Here is a 21,243-nt window from a genome sequence, read left to right on the forward strand (position 1 = left end):
ATGCGCAAAATGGCAGGCACCTGCGCAGCGATGGGTCTCCCCTTTGGAGGTGCGTGCCGTCCCGTTCGGAGACCTGCCGCGTTCGTCAAACATGGACGAACGCGGCAGCTGTGCAAACGGGACGGCGGCAGTTTGGAGAGTGCGCACGCACCTCTCCCAAGCCGCCACCGTCCTGTTCGGAGACCTGCCGCGTTCGTCAAACATGGACGAATGCGGCAGCTGTGCAAACGGGACGGCGGCGGCTTGGGAGAGGTGCGCACGCACCTCTCCCAAGCCGCCGCCGTCCCGTTTGCACAGCTGCCGCATTCGTCCATGTTTGACGAACGCGGCAGGTCTCCAAACAGGACGGCGGCAGTTTGGAGAGGTGCGCGCGCACCTCCGCCCTTCGGAAAGGTGCGCGTGCACCTCGGAACGGGCGGTGCCACTCTACATTTGGAGAGGTGCGTGCGCACCACTGCCCGTTCGAAGAGGTGCGCGCGTACCGGGCGACTGGGAACCGCAGGAGACGGCTCAAAGAGCCACATGCGGCTCCGGAGCCGCGGGTTGCCGACCTGTGGTCTAGCATCTATATCATACTGGTGCAGAATATGTTGTTGTGAGATTATTTTGTGTATGTGTAACGTAAGACAAAGTTTCTAAATAAAATTGCACTTATTTCTGAATTTAATTTTGCTATGTTTCTTAATTGGAGAAGGCTCTCAGTGATGGCAAGGAACATTAATGATTGAATTTTAAACTCTCATCAGTTTTCTTCCTGAGTTGTAATGGAAAATTTGTCTTTCTTTCCTGTTCAGCCAAAGATGGGACTTGCAGCTTTACAATTTACTGTTTAACAAAGTTGGCTAATCGCTTTGAACACACTAAATAGGGTCATTCTGGAAGACTGCTTTGTGGAACCCGTGCTGATCTGAGTCTTGCACATCAAGTGTAGATTGTTGGTTAGTTCCCTGATTATAGTTGCTAGTGTAAATTTTGTGGAGGTTGACCAAAGAGTGATCACTTGAAGAATTGATCTCTCTCTCAAATTAGTCTGATCTGTAGACAAATGCTTTCTCCTGGTAGAAAAAGATGTGTTAGGATAACAACTTCAAAATTCCCAGAGAACAGTATTCACCAAGAATAGTTTTTAATAAGAGGATCAGAAGCTGTCTCTAAAGAGGTTGGGAATCTGAAACATGAAGTATTATTTATTTTATTTGTAAAATTTATTAGTCGCTCATCTTGCCACAAGGTAACTCTGGGTGGCTTATGGGATGATTAATTATTAATCTTAATTATTTAATTATTGTAGATATATACTAAATTGGGGCTTAGACATAATCTAAGATCAGTGAATGTATTGCAACATTTATTATATTACTACTAAAGTGATAATAAAGTTAGTGACCCAATCTGGAATAAGAGATTTTCTCCTTTTAGCTTCATTTCAATGTTGTCTATGCAAATTATAGTTTTCCTTGGCATCCAAATGGAAATTTTTTGTTTGCATTTGATCTTTGAAACTTAACCATTTGAAAGCATTGTGATTTGATGTGCAAGTGCACAAAATATGACTTACCAATTCTTTTCAAGATGGCTTGGGGCACAACATCAGAGAAGGCCATCATCGACAGCAAGCTGAAAAAGAAGCACATTGTGAGACATTTGCTAACACAGTTCTGGGGTGCATCAGAACACCCCTCCTTTCATATGGAATATTATAAATGATTCTGAGCACTACATTTCCAAACAGATATTGTTAGATAATATAGGTTCAGAAGAAAATTTAATGCGGAAAATTGAGAATAAGCCCTATTGTGGGGACAGATTAAAGGAACTTGGGATGTTTCATCAAGAGAAAAGAAGACAGGGGTGACATGGTATTTGTATTCAGTAATATAAAAGGGACTCGTAGAGAAGATAGCAAGAAACTATTTTCCATTGTCATAGAAACTAAAACCAGCAATATTGCTTATACATTGCAGCTAAATTTAAATACAAGGAAAAATGTAGTTGAAAAAAATGCAAGGAAAAATACAAGGAAAAATAAGATCTAAACAGCTGTGGAAGTTGTAGATTCTTCATTTGGTAGTTGTAGATTCTTCATTTTTGGTGGGTTTTTTAAAGTACCTCCACCCTATACGCTGTCTCATCCCCACCTGTAATAAGACCCACCACAGTTGTATCATGTGCGAACTTGATTATCGCAGTGGATGGGTCAGATGATACACAATCATAAGTGTATAAAGAGTACAGGTAGGGGCTAAGCACACAGCCCTGTGGCGTGCCGGTGCAAAGCTTCAGGGGGGTGGACAAAGCAGACCCGACCCTCACTGTTTGTAACCGATCCCTAAGAAAGTCTTGAATCCAATCGCAGATGGCGGGGGAGAATTTCAAGTCAGTCAGCTTCTCGATGAGAATGCTTGGCAAAATGGTGTTGAAAGCCGAGCTGTAGTCAACAAAAAGCATCCTGACGTAACTTCCAGGTTTCTCGAGATGACTTGCTACAGAGTGTAAAACAGTAGCTATGGCATCGTCTGTCAACCTATTTCCCCTGTAGGCAAATTGATGTTTATTAAAGTCCAGTGGGAGGCATGTCCTAAGATGTTGGAGAACCAATCTTTCGAAGCATTTCATGACTACAGACTATACACACCTCTTCGACCTCGGAATTAATTTCCTTTGACATCCACACCATGTCAATCCTGGACCACGAACTATGTCAGTTAGAATAGTATGTATACTGTCTAGCCTCGCGGTTTCTTTCCCTCCATATATCCTGGATGTTTAAATCTTTGACCAATTTAAAAAAGGATCTCGGTAATATTCTTCTTTTCCTTTTTCTGGTCTTATTACCCTTATAGTCCAAATTATTGTCTAAAATGGCATTAAAATCTCCTAACAAACAAATCTCATCGTAGTCTATACTACATATCTTATTATGTAATGCTTTAAAAAACTCTTCTTGATTTCCATTCGGGGCCTATATTTCTACAATCATCACCTTCCTATAGTTTATTTCTACCTCGACTATCAATATTCTACCCTCTCTATCATTATAAACTTGTTTAGCTACCAATTTCTCATTCACATATAATGCCACCCCCCCTTTTTTGTCGATCTAATGAGACAAATAGATTTCCTAGTTTTGGTTGATCTAACAGATATTTTTGTTGTTCCTTTTTATGAACTTCCTGAATTGCAATTAAATCTAGTTTTTGACAAATAAGCTTATTAAAAAATTTCCGTCTTTTCATTGGCCCTTGTTCTACATTCTTAACAGCATAGGTTATTGGTTATTTTTTTCCTTCAGTACTAGTATTTATAGCATTGATTTTTGTTTCATCTTTTTATTTTATAACTATGATACAATAAATTCTTATACAAATTTCGAAATACTTTCTCCAAAATTCCCTCACATCAGCTTCATCCCTGATCATTTTATCACCTTAAAATTTCAATAATTCCAAGGGTGTCCTTTTATCCCTCTTCTCTCGTTTCTCTACAATTTCATATTTCCATTAAAATCATTCTGCATTTCATTTGTCTCTTAATCTTAACTGTTCCTTTGATTATATTATTTTTAACTATGCAGCAATTAAGCTTGTTACATGCATTTTTTCTTCTCTGCAGCCTCTTTCATTTTATGCTTCTTTCAAGTAGCTTTTCTCCAATTAATTTGAGATATGCCCTTACTATAAGCAAGCACTCATGAAGCAGATCACCATCTTCATTTGTTGTAGGCTCCCCAAATGGCCCTGTCACTTCTTTGCTTTCTTGTCTTTATTCATTCATGTCCCATCACAGAATCATTTATTTCCTTTGGGTTACAATTGTTCAGAACTTTCCCCCAAACTCATGACCTTTCACTGAAGTATAATATGCAGCTACCACCAATCGATTAATTCTATTTTCACATATGCTATAACATTCTAAATAACAATTCCTACTTCCTGACCTATATTATAGCTCTGTCATTCATTATTACACTATAGGTAGTCCTCAAGTTACAACCACAACTGAGCGCAAAATTTATGTTGCTAAGTGAAACATTTGTTAAGTGAGTTTTGCCCCATTTTATGACTTTCTTGCTACAATTAAGTGAATCGTTGCATTTGTTAAGTTAGTAGGGCAATTAAGCTGACTTTGTAATAATGCCGCTTGGGGTGTGTGAAAGCCCTAATAAGCAGGCATATACATAGAATGAAGGCTACTGCTAAGCTTGTAAGCCACCCTGAGTCTTCGGAGAAGGGCGGGATATAAATGGAATTAAAATAAATAAAAATAAATAAAATATGGATTCCTCATTGATTTTGCTTGTCGGAAGGTCTCAAAAGCTGATCACATGACTCCAGGACACTGCAACCATCATAAATGTGAACCAATTGCCAAGCATCTGAATTTTGATCACGAGGATGCTGCAATGGTTGTAAGTGTGAAAAACAGTCATAAGACATCTTTTTCAGTGCCATTGTAACTTAACGGTTACTTGATGAACTGTTATAAGTCAAGGATTACCTTTATAAGTTTAGTTCCCTGCATGTACTAATCAACTACACATCACAAGATCAAATTGGGTTTGTTAATATCTGTTACAATCTTCCTCCTTCTCTTAGTTCCCCAAACATACAAGTATTTTTCATTTCTTAATTCATGAACTGTCATTTACTCCTTACATTTTAAGTAAGGAGTGTTTTATACACAGTTGGCACTAGGTAAACCCATAGATATTTGTTTCCTTCACTCTTCATGATTGGCTCAATGAAGGTTTTCTATAATGTTTTTTGTAAGATGAAGCTGATTGCCAGCTTTAGTTGAAGCTATGCCACATGTAGTTTTTCCTGCTTAACTATAACAAGAGTGGCCAATATGAGCATGTATTGGCCAAAATGGCACTTGTGCAACCAGAACCCCAAATGCTCATATTGTTGTGCAAGATAGAATCTCTAAATTTTAACAACAGCAAGTTTTAACATAAGCTAGGTTATCAGAATTTATTGTTTGGAGGAGGATTACTGTTAAAAAATCCACATCAAGAGAAAGGATAATTTTAATATTTTTAATTACTAGACCCATCAAATCTTAGCATGACTCTTGGTTGACATTTTGTTTGCAACTTTTTTGGCAAAAGCGTTTATCACAATTATTGTTCCATAATTTATTTTTATGCTACTTCTGTCTTTAATTTGATTGCCTGTTATGCTAGTTCTCCTCTTCGATAAAACATATAAGATAGAAAATAACTCATAAGCAAGATTGGAAAAATCATCAGAGACAACTTCTGGAAATAAGTGATTCTCCCATCTTCTCACCCGGCATCATGTCTGACTTAACTCAGGAGGTCCTCTGATCTTCCAAGGACTCTGATTGGGAGGCTGCCAAGGGAGGAGCAGGGCAGGGAGCCAACTTCTATCTGTTACTTTGCATAAGGTTTTCTGTAGGAAATACATGCAGTTGATTTTACTTGAATTTACTCCTAAATAAATGCAAAGTTGTGTATTATTTTTGTAGTGTTAAATCTAATTGTGTGCAGAACTGCAGTAATTAATTTATGATCAAAAGCAGTCCTCGCTTAACCACAACTGAGACTGGAGTCTTGGTTGCTAAGCGAAGCAGTCATGAAGTGAGACGTGTGATTATTCACATGACTGCTTTGTTCAATTACTGCAATCCCCGCGCTCCTCTCTGTGGTCTTTAAGTGATTGCATGGTTCATTAAGCAGACTGTAGTCCAGGATGTCTCTGGCAGAGGGAGACTCTGGGAGGCTCTGCTCAAGAGCTGAAAATCTTCCCTGCTGAAATCCTGAGGGAGAGACACTCATGCCCAGCCCGTGCTGAGCCTTTTCTTCCGCCCCCCCCCCAGCCCACCAACCCCTTTATGTTATACTGTCCTGCCTCACTGCTTGAGCTGAAACACTCGATTTTGTCACCCTCTCATTTCCAGGGGTTGGTTGAAAGAACTGCCTATCGAAGGATATCAGCTCTTTTTTTTAAATCCCATTTATATCCCGCCCTTCTCCGAAGACTCAGGGCGGCTTACAATCTAAAGCACAAATCAATGTGCTTAGCAATAGGCTTAGCTCTTCTCTATCACAGAAGGAAATTCCTTCCGTGGGGTGCAGAAACTGAGCATAAATCATCAGAAAGGATATCAGCTCCCCTCCCGAGTGTGAAAGGGAATGTTTCCAGCAGGGTGCAGGAATGGAGTTAGATCTTAAGGATCTAAGTTTGGCTTCTCCACCCCACTGAATGAGTTCAGCTTTCGTCAGCCTGCCTCCATAGACCAAAGAGAGTGCTCTAGACAAATGGTAGAGAAGATTAAAAACGACAAGTGATCGCAAGACACTTACCATCTTAAGTGTGAACAGGTTGCTAAAACCCAATGACAATCATGTGATTTGGGGAGAAAGGTGGTGTAACAGTTTACGATGGTCAGAAGTACTTTACAGGCTGTAAAGCATCCTTTCTTAGGCTATCATCATAAGTTTGAAAGTCATTAAACGATGAGTCATAAATTCAAGACTGTTATGTAAATGAAGAAAATTTCTAATATAAAATAATAACTACTAAATATCTGTTTATTATTTTTATAATAAATATTCTTTATTTTTTACATGTGAATGATGATGATCATGATCATTATAGATAACTAAATGACCATGGAATCTGGTGCAGAGAACCAACAGAGTGGAGATTCAACTGTTACAGAGGCAGAAAATCAACAGATGACTGTACAGGCACAACCACAAATTGCAACATTGGCCCAGGTACAAATTTGTACAGACTGATTTATTTCCCATCTGTGGAATCTGCAACTTTATGGGTTGATGGAACAAATTGGAAATTTTGTGACATTTTTATGGCATTTTCAAAGGAGGCTAGTGGTGGGACACTCGTTTGCAAAATTCCTGCCATAGTGAAATAATACATTTTAAAGCACTAAAGTTATTTTACACACATTTTATATACTTTTTTAGAATCAGTAGAAAATAATATCAGCTATTTAAGATATTTTTAAAAAAATTTAAACAGTAAATTTAATAAGTCAATTTTAGAACCTTAAAACTCTTAAAATAATGTGAAAGTCCCTACTTTGTTCCTTTGGAAAAAGATGTAAGGATATTTTAAACTCAAAATGGCTGCATAAATCTGAGAATGTTTTAACTTGTAATGTTTTATGCATCTGTGTAAAGCATGAATATACCAAAATACAATCTGCCAACCTATGTAGTCCTTCTACATAGTTTTATTCTTTTCCAACTCTGTAGGCATATTTCAGATTAAAGCTATTCACCATTTTATGGGGTCTATTTGATTCTAAGAGGCAGTTTTGGAAATAAAGATGAACATGGAGACTGGCAATTTGCTTTGCAGAATACTTGTATTTATTTATTTTTTAAGTCAGATACAATAAGAAATATGCTAGTTGCCATGTAGTGTTTAATGACATGTTGTAGATTCAAGAAGTAGCCTTGGCAATAATCATTAAGTTAATTTTGTGGCTCCCATTCAGAGCAAAAAGAAAAAAACAAACCACTTTTTAAAAATATTTAGAATTGTAATATTGTATTTTAATAGAAACAAAGGCTTTTAAAATCCCATTAATTGCAGTAAGTCAAACACAGCCTTTCAATATATTGTCAGTAGACAAAAAATAATTGTTTTCTTAATAGTTGTATCGACCAGAACAATATTCACCTATATAAATTTGCCTATACAGGTAGTCCTCAATTTAAACAACAGTTCGTTTAGTGACCCTTCGAAGTTACAGTGGCACTGAAAAAAGGAACTTAATGACCATTTTTTACACTTATGACTGTTGTAGCATCCCCATGGTCACATGATTTATATTCAGGTGCTTGACAACTGATTCACATTTATGATGGATGCAGTGTCCTGGAGTCATGTGATCACCTTTTGTGACCTCCTGATAAGCAAGGTCAATAGGGAAACTAGATTCACTTAACAACCGTGTTACTAATTTAACAACTGCAATGATTCACTTAATAAATGTGGCAAGAAAAATGGTAAAATGGCAAAAATTTCCTAAACAAATTTCTCACTTAACAACATAAATTTTGGGCTCAATTGTGGCCGTAGATTGAGGACTACCTGTATAATTGGTGCAAGGGGTAACAGATTGGACTAGCAAGGGATAGAAAATGCAGAGAGTATTATACAGTTGCTAGACTTACTGTATCTTCTGTTAGAGAAATAATCTGATTCCAATAACCATTACTAATATTCATTTTCATAGCACTTTATATGATCAACTGATCATAACTTCTCACTGAGTATGGCCACCAAATGCTTCAAATGTGAGAATAGTAAATTGTTCAAAAGTACATTGCACAACCTAATAGTGAACACTTATATGAAAAATATAGTGGATTTTTAGGGATTTGAAAATAAAATATTCACTGCTTTGCAATTAGCTTTAAAAGTTAGTACTAAGTCTGTACAAAGCAAAAGGATATTCACATCCTTGGATGTTTCTGATGAAAAACTGAAATGATGACTTCTAATTCATCATAAACAATGTGCATGTTCACAATTCCTGCAGGATCCCTGTAGCATGTCACAAATTTTTTGCATATTGGAAGTTTCATAATTTTATAGAGCTAGCTAAATAAAGTTAATGATATTAATTGCATCAAAGGAAAGCCTACATAACTGATTGTAGGTATATATTTCTAGATTTCTTACAAAAGCTAATCATTGCTAATTTTATCCAAGTAGTTCAAATATTGCATCCAAATGCATCTGCTTAACAAAGTGTGACTATATAACTGGAATAGAATGTTAACTTAGGAACTTTGGTAGAAGCAAGGGTTGGTGCAAGATAGGTAGCTGGTGAGATCTGGGAACCTGTGGCAAGCCACACAAGAGTCATTTAGGAGTTGCAAATGGTCTGCCAACTGGGAGTTTCCTATACTTACATTGACATTAAATGTTTTAAAAATGTGTCACTCTTTCATTAGGTATCCATGCCTGCAGCTCATGCAACATCTTCTGCTCCCACCGTGACCTTAGTGCAATTGCCTAATGGACAGACAGTTCAAGTCCATGGCGTTATTCAAGCTGCCCAGCCGTCGGTTATTCAGTCTCCACAAGTCCAGACAGTTCAGGTAAATTGAAGGTATTTTTAAAATTACCAAAAAAACATAGAACTACTGGGAAATTGCTTTATACTGAGCTATATTAGCCATATATATACCTATGACGTACCAATTTAATTTTATGAATGTGATTTCTTTTTTAAAAAAATATTTTATTAATTTTCAGTTATTACAATTCATTAGTGCTTAATGAACAACATGTTTGGGTTAATTTTTTGTTTAGTAATAGAAGTTAAGTTCTTACTCTATCTCATTTTTCCAGCCATTGATAAAATAGGTTCCATGTTTGAAAATATTCTGTGTCTTCTTTTTCTTTGATTCTTGATGTAAGTCTATCCATTTCAGCACAGTCCAGTATTTTCTTGATTATCTCTTCATCCAATGGTGTTTTTTTTCTTTTTTCCAGTGCTATGCAAATGCAGTCCTCACTGCTGTTAATACATGTAATGTTAAACATACACTTTTGTTTATCAAATTTTTCTGGAATTATGCCTAATAAAAAAAAGTTCAGGTTTAAAATCTATGTGTTTCCCTAACATCTTTTCTAACCAACTCTGTCTTTTTGTCCAAAATGTTTTTGCTTTAACACATGTCCACCACAGGTGATAATATGTACCTGGATTTTGATTACATTTCCAGCATTTACTAGACATATTTTTAAACATTTTTGCTAATCTGACAGGTGGAAGATGCCATCTATAAAACATTTTATATAAGTTTTCTTTATATGAAGTTGCCATTGTCAATTTATAGTTTCTTTCCCAAAGATTTTGCCATTTATCTAATTCTATATTGTATCCAAAAATTTTGCCCATACTATCATTGTTTCTTTTACTTGTTCATCTTCCATTTTCAAATTCAATAAAAGGTTATACAATTTCTTAATCAGTTTTTCATCAGAAGTCAGAAATATCTGATCAAACATTGTCTGGTCTTTATAAAAATGATATATTTTAACATCTTTATCATACCTCTATTACATTTGCAGTCAAGGCCACTATGATAAGTCATAGATCTTCTAACTCTTGTTTAGATTTTAATTTCCCATCTGTGTTCAGAATATCCTTATATGTTAGAATTTTCTCAAATTTAACTTAAGTTTGGGTGAACAAAAGCTTCCATCGTTGATAGCCATCCAGGGATTTTTGTATAGATTTTTGGTTTTATCTTTTCCTGTACAAATAATAATGTGTTTCTTATGTAGTGGTTTTGGAAATATCTATGGGTTTTATTCTTTTCATACCATAAAAATGTGTGCCGTCCAAGTTGCAAGTCATGTCCTTCTAAATATAGCAACCTTTTGTTTTCTAAGGGTTATCCATTATTTTAACCATGTTAGAGCACATGCTTGGTAATGTAAGATCCAATTTAGTAGTCCAAATCCTCCATTTTCTTTAGCTTCTTGTAATGTTTTCAGTTTAATTCTGGCTTTCCTTCCTTGTCAAATAAATTTCGAGATCAGTGTATTCAAATCATCAAAAAGGTTTTTCTCTATTTTTATAGGTACTGTTTGAAATAAAAAAACGGAATTTTGATAAAATATTCATTTTCACAGTAGCTATTCTTCCTAACACTGGTAGTTGTAAGTTTTCCATTTTTCCAAATTAATTTTGTTTGATTTAGTAATTTTATATAATTATCTTCTTTTATCGTTGCACATCTTGCCGTTAAGTATATTCCCAAATATTTAACTTTCTTTACTATTTATTTGTAAGTCTATTTTTTCTGACAGTGTTTTTTTTCTTATCTGTAAGATTTTTAACTATAACTTTTTTTTCTCCGTTTATTTTCAATAAAAAAATTGAAAATAGCAGGATGAATGTGAGTTCTAAACAATGCCTTGTGATAGTCCTCTTTTATTATTCCACAGATAATCTATACTGCTTAAGTTTTTTGTCTTAAATTTGAATTGCGACTTCCCTAATAGAAGAATATATACTGTACACACTGGTTAGGGTAAAAAGTTACTTCAGAATGTGCTCAGATGGGACCTTGGAGCTTTATTGCTAAAATGGTTTGTCTCCTCTGTCAAAGTTTTTCTCAATAAAGTTTTCTTTCTGATTCAGATTAAAAATACTAAGAACATGGGTTGTGTCACATCTTCATTGGAGGAAATAACAGGTTGAAAATGTTTGTGATAGAATATGTAGTCCATCTCAAGAAAATAGTAACCATTTTAATTCCTGCTGAACAGTAATATATCTTTGTATTGTTAAAACTACATACACACATGCTTCTATTAATTGTATTTATCTAGTTAATATATCACTATAACAAGAACAAAATAAAACGTACATAAAAATTATTTTAAGAAAGAGATAATGTATTTCCATATTTGTGTATTAGTTAGTCATTTTAAATAGTTCATATGTCCTGAGTAAGAAAATAGTTTTCATTTTTGGTTTAAAATAAAAGGCTTATATACTTCTCCAAAATGACAAAATCTAAATATTTAATATGAGTCTGGTATCTTCCTAAATAAGTTTCCATCATGTTGTTAATTTATAAGTATAGCGGGAACTATATAAATTACTTTGTGGTTGCCTTTCTAAAATATCTGGCTGATCATGATTGAAATCCTGATGCTAGATTAGATAGATCTTTTATTAATTTTGTGGAACTTTTCATTCTTAAAGATGTGAATAAGTGAAATAGACAAATACCATAACTATAGCTCTTGCTTATAACTATAACATCAGAAATATTTTTCTTTCTATTTTGTTCTGATATTAATATTTACTAGGACAGGAATTTAATAAATCTAAAATCCTACAAATATTTTTAAATATTTCAATCCCACTTCAACCCCACATCTTAAGAAAGCAGAACTCTTGGAAACAATTTCTTCCAACAGGAACTTTTATTAAGAGTAGTTGGTAGCAGGCATAATAGACAGGATCTGAGATTTCCTGTGCTGAGCAATAGATTAAAGTATCCCCAAGCAAGAACCCACCCCATAGTCCACCTGGCCGGTATGGGACGGCCAATCCCCAGGTGTTAGGTCCATTGTGGGAAAAGGGGAGATAACATTGGTCCGGCTCCAGTTCATGCAGCGATGGTCGGCTGCTTCTTCACACCTTCCTCTGAGAGCTTAGAAATAAACCAGGCACTGAGGTTACATTCCTTATTTCCTCCCTTGTTCTACCTGACAGTTTAGGGAGATAAAGTTCAGAGAGAGAGAGAGAGAGAGAATGCAGGAAGCAAATTGTTACATTGTAGTGGATAGAGGACACAGGCAATAAAGCAAAAGGTTACATTGTAGCAGATAGAGGAAGTAGAGGCAATAAACCCACAGCACATCCCCCCTCTCCCTTGGGAGTATGGCAGAACCCAGGGAAAGGTGAGATTTGATTTTGGGATAGATAAAACTGAAATAGGAATGGGTTCTGACAGATTGGGTTATTTAAAGTGCAGCTACATTGGAATATGATCACCCAAAAATCAGATTACTTAAGCCAGTTTTTGTGCAGTTGCATAAGAGATACTATGCTTTGTTTTAACTGATACATACCCCAAAAGATCATTGTTTTTCCGTTTTATTTTTTGTGTTCCTTAATTTTTCCTAAACTTTCATTAAATTAAATAATGATATTATCTTGCTTAATACGCTTCTGTTTTCCTGATTTTGCAAACATACATAAAAGATGTTTTTATGATTTTCAAATAGTACCTTGTTAATAATGTTTAAAATCATAACATTACTATACTTTTATATCTAGATCTCCACTATTGCAGAAAGTGAAGATTCACAGGAATCTGTGGACAGTGTCACCGACTCTCAGAAACGAAGGGAAATTCTTTCTAGGCGACCTTCTTACAGGTATAAATGTAATATTGTAATGCCTGCATTCAGTAGGTCAACATATGAAACATTTGCTAGATGTTCCATCCTATAATTAGAATAAGGGTATTCAAACTTGACCCTTTTATGACTTGTGGACTTCAACTCCGGAATGGTGGTGGGGTTTGAGAGGCTTTGGCGGCTGCAGACTGATCTCGCCGCCTTAGAACAACTGGTGGATGCCGTTTTTATGGCGCTGTGGCCTCCCCCCCCCGGAGTGGCAGTGACAGCTGGGAGATTATGGCAGCTGAAGATTGATTTTGCCGCCTTGGAATCAGCTGACAGGTGCCGTTTTTGCGGCGTGAAGACTCTTCCCTCTTCCAGAGTGACAACGGTGGCTAGGAGGCCCCCTCTCTCCCTCCTTGGAGTGGCAGCTGTGGCCTGGGAGATTGTGATGGCCGAGGATTGATGTAGCACCTTGGAACAGTTGGTAGACGCTGTTTTGTTTTCCTTCCTTTTGGAACGGTGACAATGGCCAGGATATCATGGCGGCTTGAAGATTGACCGTGGCCGCAATTTTGCGCCTTGGAACTGTTTATGGGCACCGCTTTTTGATGCGGTGGCCCCCCCACCGGAAGCATGTCCCTGGAACACCTCCGCCAATTACCATCTTGCCACCCATTGGGTCGGCTTGGCTGGACATGCACATGGTATATATGTTCTTGCTCCCGTGACTTTCCTTTAAATAGCCTGGAATGGACCCGGGAATCGACCGTGGTGAGAGGGTGGTTGAATTGACCATCAACCCATCCCACTGATGTGAGAGATCAGTTGGGATGGGTCTATCCCGGTACTTCGTGATCAGTCTACCCCAGATTCAACTGTTGTGAGAGGACAGTTGTGGCTCCTTTGTCTGGTTGCCGACTCGGGTGAGAGCAGGACCGGATCGGTGGATCTCAGACACTCTCCGGACTTAATATTACTATAACATCATTTCAGTATTAGTTGACCATCTAGCTGCTCATAACTGCCCTAAGTGGTTCAGTTGTGTTATTCTAGCGCGGACTTGTATGCCCTCAGGAGGGTTCCTTCCTGGGTACGACCTGTTGCTCTTTCTTCTACTTCCCTTAAGGACGGGCCCAATTGTTGGGACCCCGAGAGGTGGTTGGGCATGGACAGGGGCCATTGGTGGAAACGTATTAAGAGGCCCCTGGTATGTTTTTTAGCTGATTGTTTTAAGGGGTTAGGGGGGGGGAATGGTAAAGTTGGGAGGGATATGGGGTGTATTTTATCAACCGGTTGTCAGTCCGGGCCTGAGATGGTTCCCGGTGAGACGGGGTTGGGGTTGGGAACCTCCAGTTTTCCCAACAGTGGGGTGGGGTTTCAAATCCCCACGACGATTGGGAATGGCAGCAGGCGGTTACACGGAGGGCCATATCAACATCTGGGATCACGCCCCCGCTGCCTTCAAGCGGTGGCGCACTCCGACCCTCCGGTTGGTACTCGCTTATCCGGGGGTGCGGGGGATCAGGCCCCTGAGCTCAGGCTGCTATATTTTAATGCCAGATCCGTTGTGAACAAAGCTCCCCTCTGTGATTTGATCGAGGAGGAATGCACGGATCTGGCATGCATTACGGAAACCTGGTTGGGCTCAGAGGGAGGTGTCCCTCTGACTGAGCTTTGCCCTCCAGGTTTCTGTGTGCTTCACTGGCCGCGGGCTCAGGGTAGGGGCAGGGGTGTGGCGGTGGTTATACGGGAGACCTTATGTCCGTGGGAAACCACTGTTGTACAGATGGGCGGGAGTGAGTCACTCCTCCTGAGGTGCGGCCCTGGGGCTCAGTTGGGCTTGTTGCTGACATACCTGGCACCCAGCAGTATAGCAACGGCCCTGCCCGGGCTTCTCGACGCCCTTTCAAGGTTGGTGGTTGAGTTTCCCAGACTTATAGCTCTGGGCGACTATAACCTTCCTTCCTTGGGGGGATCGTCAGAGTTAGCTCGGGAGATCATGGCCTCCATGACAGCCATGGACCTGACCCAAATAATTCAGGGTCCGACTCATGAGGGGGGGTCACACTCTCAACCTAGTTTTTTCTATCTGGACAGTGGGTTGATGATCTGGGAGGGGGCTCGCCAACTATTGTCCCCCTGTCCATCATCTCCTGCGGTTGGCCTTCCGTTTTGCCACCCCTCGCTGCTGGGCTGCGGAACCAACCAGGTGGTTCCGCCCCAGGCGCCTAATGGATCCGGAACAGTTCCAGATGACGCTTGGGTCTATACCTATTTCCCTCACTCACAGCCCAGCCGACGCCTTGGTAGAGGCCTGGGAAAGGGCTGCCACCGAGGCGCTCGACCGTGTTGTACCCTTGCGACCCCTGATCCGGCGCAGATCCCGATGGGCCCCATGGTTTTCTGTGGAGCTCTGGGAGATGAAGCATCGGAGACGGGGTCTGGAGAGCTGTTGGAGATCCAGCCGATCTGAATCTGACTGATTGCGGTTGAGAGCCGCTACGAGGTCTTACCTCGCGGCGATGAGGAAGCGAAGTCTAATTACTTCGCTGCCCTCATCGCGTCCGCAGATAACCGCCTGGCCGCCCTGTTTAGGGTGACCCGCTCCCTCAATCAGGAGGTGAGGGAGGGGCCCTTGCAGGGTGGGCCGAAGAGTGTAGTCATCATCTTGCGGACTAAATCGCTCAGATTTGGGCCGGTCTGGACTCTGACTGGGCAGAGACTGATGGGGAGGAATCGAGCGGTCTTGAGAATGTCATTTGGAGTGAATTCGATCCTGTGACCCCAGATGAGGTGGACAGGATCATGAGGAGACTGAGTTCCACCACATGTTTATTGGACCTGTGCCCCTCCTGGCTGGTGTATTCAGCTCGGGAGGAGACACGAGGCTGGTTCCAGGCAGTAATAACTGCTTCTTTGAGAGAGGGTACCTTCCCTACTGCCTTGAAGTGGTACCTTCCCTACTGCCTCCTCAAGAAGCCTGCTCTGGACCCGGCTATTTTGAACAACTATGTCCGGTCTCTAACCTTCGCTTTTTAGCGAAGGTTGTGAGAGCGTGGTGGCGCATCAGCTTCCTTTGTTCCTGGAGGAAGCTGATTATCTAGACCTGTACTAATCAGGCTTTAGGCCCGGGTACAGCACGGAGACGGCATTGGTTGAGCTGGTGAATGATCTCTGGCGGGCTCGGGACAGGGGTTGTTCCTCTGTCCTGGTCCTGTTAGATCTCTCAGCGGCTTTTGATACCATCGACCATGGTATCCTACTGCGGCGTCTCGGGGTTGGGAGTGGGGGGCACTGTTTTACAGTGGTTCTCCTCCTACCTCCTGGTCCACTCGCAGTCAGTGTTGACTGGAGGGCAGAGATCCGCCCTGAGGCCTCTCATTTGTGGAGTTCCTCAGGGGTCGGTCCTCTCTCCCCTCTTGTTCAACATCTACATGAAGCCGCTGGGTGAGCTCATTCGTGGTTTCGGGGTGGGGTATCATCAGTATGCTGATGATACCCAGCTCTTTCTTTCCACCCCGAACCAACCCAGTGATGCCCTCGACGTGATGTCCCGTTGCCTAGAGGCGGTCCGGGTTTGGATGGGGAGAAACAGGCTTCGACTCAATCCCGCCAAGACTGAGTGGCTGTACATACCGGCATCTCGGGAGAACCAGCTTTGCCCATCGCTAACTATGGGGGGGTGAGGTGTTACCCCCCGTTGATAGGGCTCGCAACTTGGGTGTCCTCCTGGATTCATGGCTCAGTTTGGAAGATCATATAGGAGCCGTGACCAGGGGGGCTTTTGCCCAGGTTCGCCTGGTGCGCCAGTTGCGGCCCTATCTGGACCAAGATGCCCTAAGCACAGTCACTCATGTGCTCATGACCTCCCGGTTAGACTACTGCAACGCTTTCTACATGGGGCTGCCCTTGAGGACCACTTGGAGGCTTCAGCTGGTGCAGAATGCAGCCGCGCGAGTTGTGATGGGAGTCTCCCGATACTCCCGTGTAACGCCTCTTCTCCGCGAGCTGCATTGGCTTCCAGTTGCCCTCCGGGTGAGATTCAAGCTGCTGGTGATGACCTATAAAGCCCTAAATGGCATGGGCCCGGATTATCTTAGGGAGCACCTGCTGCCAGTATCAACTTCCCATCGTCCTGTGCGCTTCCATAGGGAGGGCCTCCTTAGGGTGCCACCGCTCAGGGAGTGCCGGCATGCTGGCTGAGGAATTCTGGGAGTTCGAAGTCCACAAGTCATAAAAGGGCCTAGTTTGAAGATCCCTCTATTAGAATATAGTAGCAGGCAGATCTGGAATATGGATCATGACTGGGCAGCATGGACTATAATTGGACTGTAAGGTGTTGCATTCAGTTCCATTGTCAGAACCCATATCTACAGGGTTCCCCTTCCCCCCTCCTAACCCAATCCTTTTCTTCCCTCTTTCATCCTGACCTGAATCTTGCTCTCTTCTCTTCCTGGGTTCTGCCATACTCCTGGGGGGAGGGGGGAGTGCTTGCAGGTTATTTCCTTGACTTCCTCTATCGCTACAATGTAACACTTTGCTTTCCTGCATATTTCTCTGTGAACCATCTCTCCCCCTGTTGTCAGCTAGTAAAGGGGGTGAGAAGAAAGGAATACAACCTCTGGCAACTGAGTTATCTCTGCACTCCCAGAAGAAGGTGCGAAAAGCTGCCAAAACCTCGCTGCCGGAGCTGGCCTGATGTTATCTCCCTTTTCCCACATGGAGCCTAACACTTGGGGATTGGCCTGTTTGAACTGGCTGGATGAACTATGGGGTGGGGTTTTGCTTGGGACACTTTAACATATCAATCTGAGTGGGAAATCGTCAGATCCTGTCTAGTATGCCTGCTATCAACTTCTCCTAATAAAAGATCCTTTTGAAAGAATCTACTTCCACGAGTTTGACTTTCTTGGGATGAAGTTTTGAAGTGGGCCTTGACATCCATCTTACATAGCATGAATATGCTGCTAAGTTTCGTGAGGGAAATACTATGGTAGGATGATTGGTTACTTTAATCAGTTGTTTGCAAGCAAAGTGGGAAGACATAAATTTGTAACATTTATATTTAAAGGCATAGGTTCATTCTTCTGTTTATTAATATGTAAGATGCTTTCCTTAGAATAGTCTCCCATTTGGAGAAATAATGATTAGGCATCTGTTTGTGTATGAAACAATCAGTCAGATTAATTGTAAAGTGTTAACAGTGTTATTTGCTGTATTATTTCAAGCACAGTCTGTAAAAGAAAGTTCCACAATATTTTTTTTATTGAGAACCAGTGATCACCAAATAATCAGATTACTAAAGCCAGTTTTGTCCAGTTGTGTAAGAAATATTGTTTATTTTAACTGATGAATACCCAGAAAAGATACTATATGCCCTTTCTCAGTAGTTTACATCAGATTTTTCTTACATTTTGTTAGAATGTATGCATGGTAAAATCAGACCAGTTGCTTTTCATTTCATTGTAATAAAATTCAGTCAAAGATTTTAATTGCTATGAAATGGGTGGAATGGAAGATTTATAGAAGGGAACAAGTGTGCTGATTCTCCATTGAGTTCCTGGGGCGTTTTAACTTCTACAAATAACAGGAAGTAAGGCTTAGATCTGAGAAAGCTTAAGATTCAATCTAAGCTTGTGGTCTGTCAGCAAGCCCTTGACAGTGCCAGTTTGGTTCCCCCTCCCCACCTCTAGCTAATTTGTATCAGTAGCTAGAAGATGCTATCCTATCTCCAAATTCTGTTCTTTAGACAGCATAAAATGCCCTCAATTTCTTAATTGGTGTTTAAAGCCCTACATGGCAGGGGTCCGGAGTACCTTAGGGAACACCTGCTGCCGGCGTCTACTTCCCTCCGCCCTGTGCGTTCCCACAGAGAGGGCCTCCTCAGGGTGCCACCGGTCAGAGAATGTCGACTGGTGGCCCCCAGGGGGAGATCCTTCTCTGTGGGCGCCCCAGAGCTATGGAACCAGTTACCGGTTGAGCTCCGGACGGCGCCCGATCTTCGCTCCTTTCGCCGCGATCTGAAAACATACTTGTTCGAGCAAGCCGGCCTGGCCTGAGGGGGGATTGGTGGGGTTTTTACTATTTTTATTGGTTTTTTTACTATGTATTAACTGTATTTTTAATTGGGCATGTATTTAATTATCTTTTATCTTTTGTAAATCTCTGTGTTTTATTCTTGCCCTGTACACCGCCCTGAGTCCTTCGGGAGAAGGGCGGTATAGAAATATTAATAAATTAAATTAAATTAAATTAATTCTCTTAATTACTTGCTTACAGCTCTGACTAATCTTACCTGTCTTTATCTTTACCACTCTCATATTTAACGACTTTCACTGGGAATCTTGTAGCTCCATAGCCATTTTATCCTTGGTATCATAGTTTCATGCTTATTCCCTTAAGTTTTTAGTTCCTAACCTGCTTACTAAAAGTCATGTTCTTAGTACTTATTAACAGTTCAGTAAGTATTTCTCTAATCATAAAATCTTATGACTTGGCAATATAAATATAATTATGGCTCATTGCACAGTCAGCCAGATGTTCAGACTGGATTTGGCATTTTTATCCACCTATTCAGTCCTTTCCAAAGATCTGGGATAGGCAGATGTTAACATTTTATGGTGAGTGCTGAAGGTGTAATCATCGCAGGATGTAAGCTGTTCCAGGTAAAGCTGCCTTTTGCAATTGAGGGTTAGTGAATTTGTCAATGCAGAGTGCTCCAGTTGTTTTGGGATTGCACCCCAGGGACCTATTACCATTTGTACTACCTTTGTTTTCTTTTGTTATAGTCATTCTATTTTTATTTGCAGGTCTTTGTATTTTGTTATCTTCTCCATTTCCTTCTCTTCTATTCCACTTTCTCAAGGTCACTACCATATCCACTATCCAGACTTTTTTGTCTTTCTTATTGACAGGTGTTAAGTCTGGCGTGTTATGTGGCAGATACCTGTCTCTTTGAATTCTAAAATTCCAAAGCATTTTATCTTCTTCATTTTCTTTTACTTTCTGTATTTTATGATCCCACCAGTTCTTGCTTGCAGGCAATTGCTAATTTTTGCAGATCTTCCAATCCAGTGTCGTTGCTATTTTGTCATGCCATTGTTTGTACTCTGTGAGATCTTCTTGCAGCAGCTAACCAGGTGGTCCACTGTTTCTTCAGTTTATTTCCAGAAGAAATACTTGCTGCCTGTTGCTGTGTTCCCAGTTCTAGCTTTGTATGCATTTGTTCTTAAGGCTTTGGTCTTGTGCAGCCAGAATTAGCCCATTCAACTTTCTTGTTCTTAACCATTGCCAGGTCTTATTATCTGCTTTACCTGTTATTTTTTTTTTAAAGTACTGACCATGTAATACTTTCTTTTCCCATGCCACTTTTCAGTTCTTCATTTGGTCCTTCTTAGGCCATTTTGGTCTCTCCAGTATCAGTAGGCCTTCCTGGTATATAACTATTATTATAAGCGGTAGTAGTAGTAATACTGCTACTATGATTAAAAAGAGGCCCTTAAGCACCATCTAGTAGAATCTAAGAAATCTCTAATATGATTACTTTTAAGATATAATGCAGCGTTCTGGTTATTCTTTTTCAATTGTGAGAAGTACAGAATAAAAGTACACAAGTACTGAAAAGGTGGGATGAGAGGGAAGAGAAGTATAGTTAAAATTGCTGTGAGCAGTTGATTTGGAGGGCAAAAGAAACTTAGTTTTTGGCTATGTACATGTTACTTAGTTTGGTAATGAAACGTTCAGAAATTATATTAAAACAAACCACAGCCAAAATCTAAAATCTAAGCTACGTATTTTCAATATCTTTTCATTTCTCATAGCACATAATACTTGATTTTAAATTTCAGTGCTATTAATAATTCATGAATAAGGACAAGTATATTACAGATTATTATCTTTGATACAGCTTATATCTGAATTCTTGCAAGAGCAGAAGTACAATTGCTTTCATGCCATACTTCCAAGAAATATGTAATTGACTACGATTAGGTTGGATTCACAATACTCTCAGGTTTCTCCACAAGTCTGCTGTTACGTGTATTGTCAGATTATTATAAACATGGTAGTTAATGGATTGGTTAAGATTTCTCCAACATTATTTTTTTTTTAGGAAAATATTGAATGATTTGTCCTCAGATGCCCCAGGAGTGCCAAGAATTGAGGAAGAAAAGTCTGAAGAAGAAGCAACAGCACCTGCTATTACTACTGTCACCGTGCCAACTCCAATTTATCAAACAAGCAGTGGGCAATATAGTACGTGATCTCTGTTTCTTATACAATAGTAGGAAAGGAAAAGTATATAAAGTCTTAATTAAATGTAAAAAATGCATCATTTATATTTTATTTCCCCTCTGGAATT

General features: G+C 40.1%; 1 protein-coding gene across 2 annotated transcripts in view; it reads left to right on the plus strand.

The window, feature by feature from the left end:
• The window catches only part of CREB1 (cAMP responsive element binding protein 1), a 54,576-nt gene that overhangs the window by 13,510 nt on the left and 19,823 nt on the right, over positions 1–21,243 (plus strand). For both annotated transcript variants that reach the window (XM_083354946.1, XM_083354945.1), the window contains exons 2-5: positions 6,624–6,745; positions 8,960–9,106; positions 12,817–12,917; positions 20,995–21,137. In XM_083354946.1, the coding sequence (XP_083211072.1) occupies positions 6,632–6,745; positions 8,960–9,106; positions 12,817–12,917; positions 20,995–21,137 (505 nt within the window). In that variant the 5' untranslated portion in view covers positions 6,624–6,631. The remainder of the gene's footprint in view (positions 1–6,623; positions 6,746–8,959; positions 9,107–12,816; positions 12,918–20,994; positions 21,138–21,243) is intronic.

This window comes from Vipera ursinii (genome assembly GCF_947247035.1).
Source record: "Vipera ursinii genome assembly, chromosome: 1".
Classification (NCBI taxonomy): Eukaryota; Metazoa; Chordata; class Lepidosauria; order Squamata; family Viperidae; genus Vipera; species Vipera ursinii.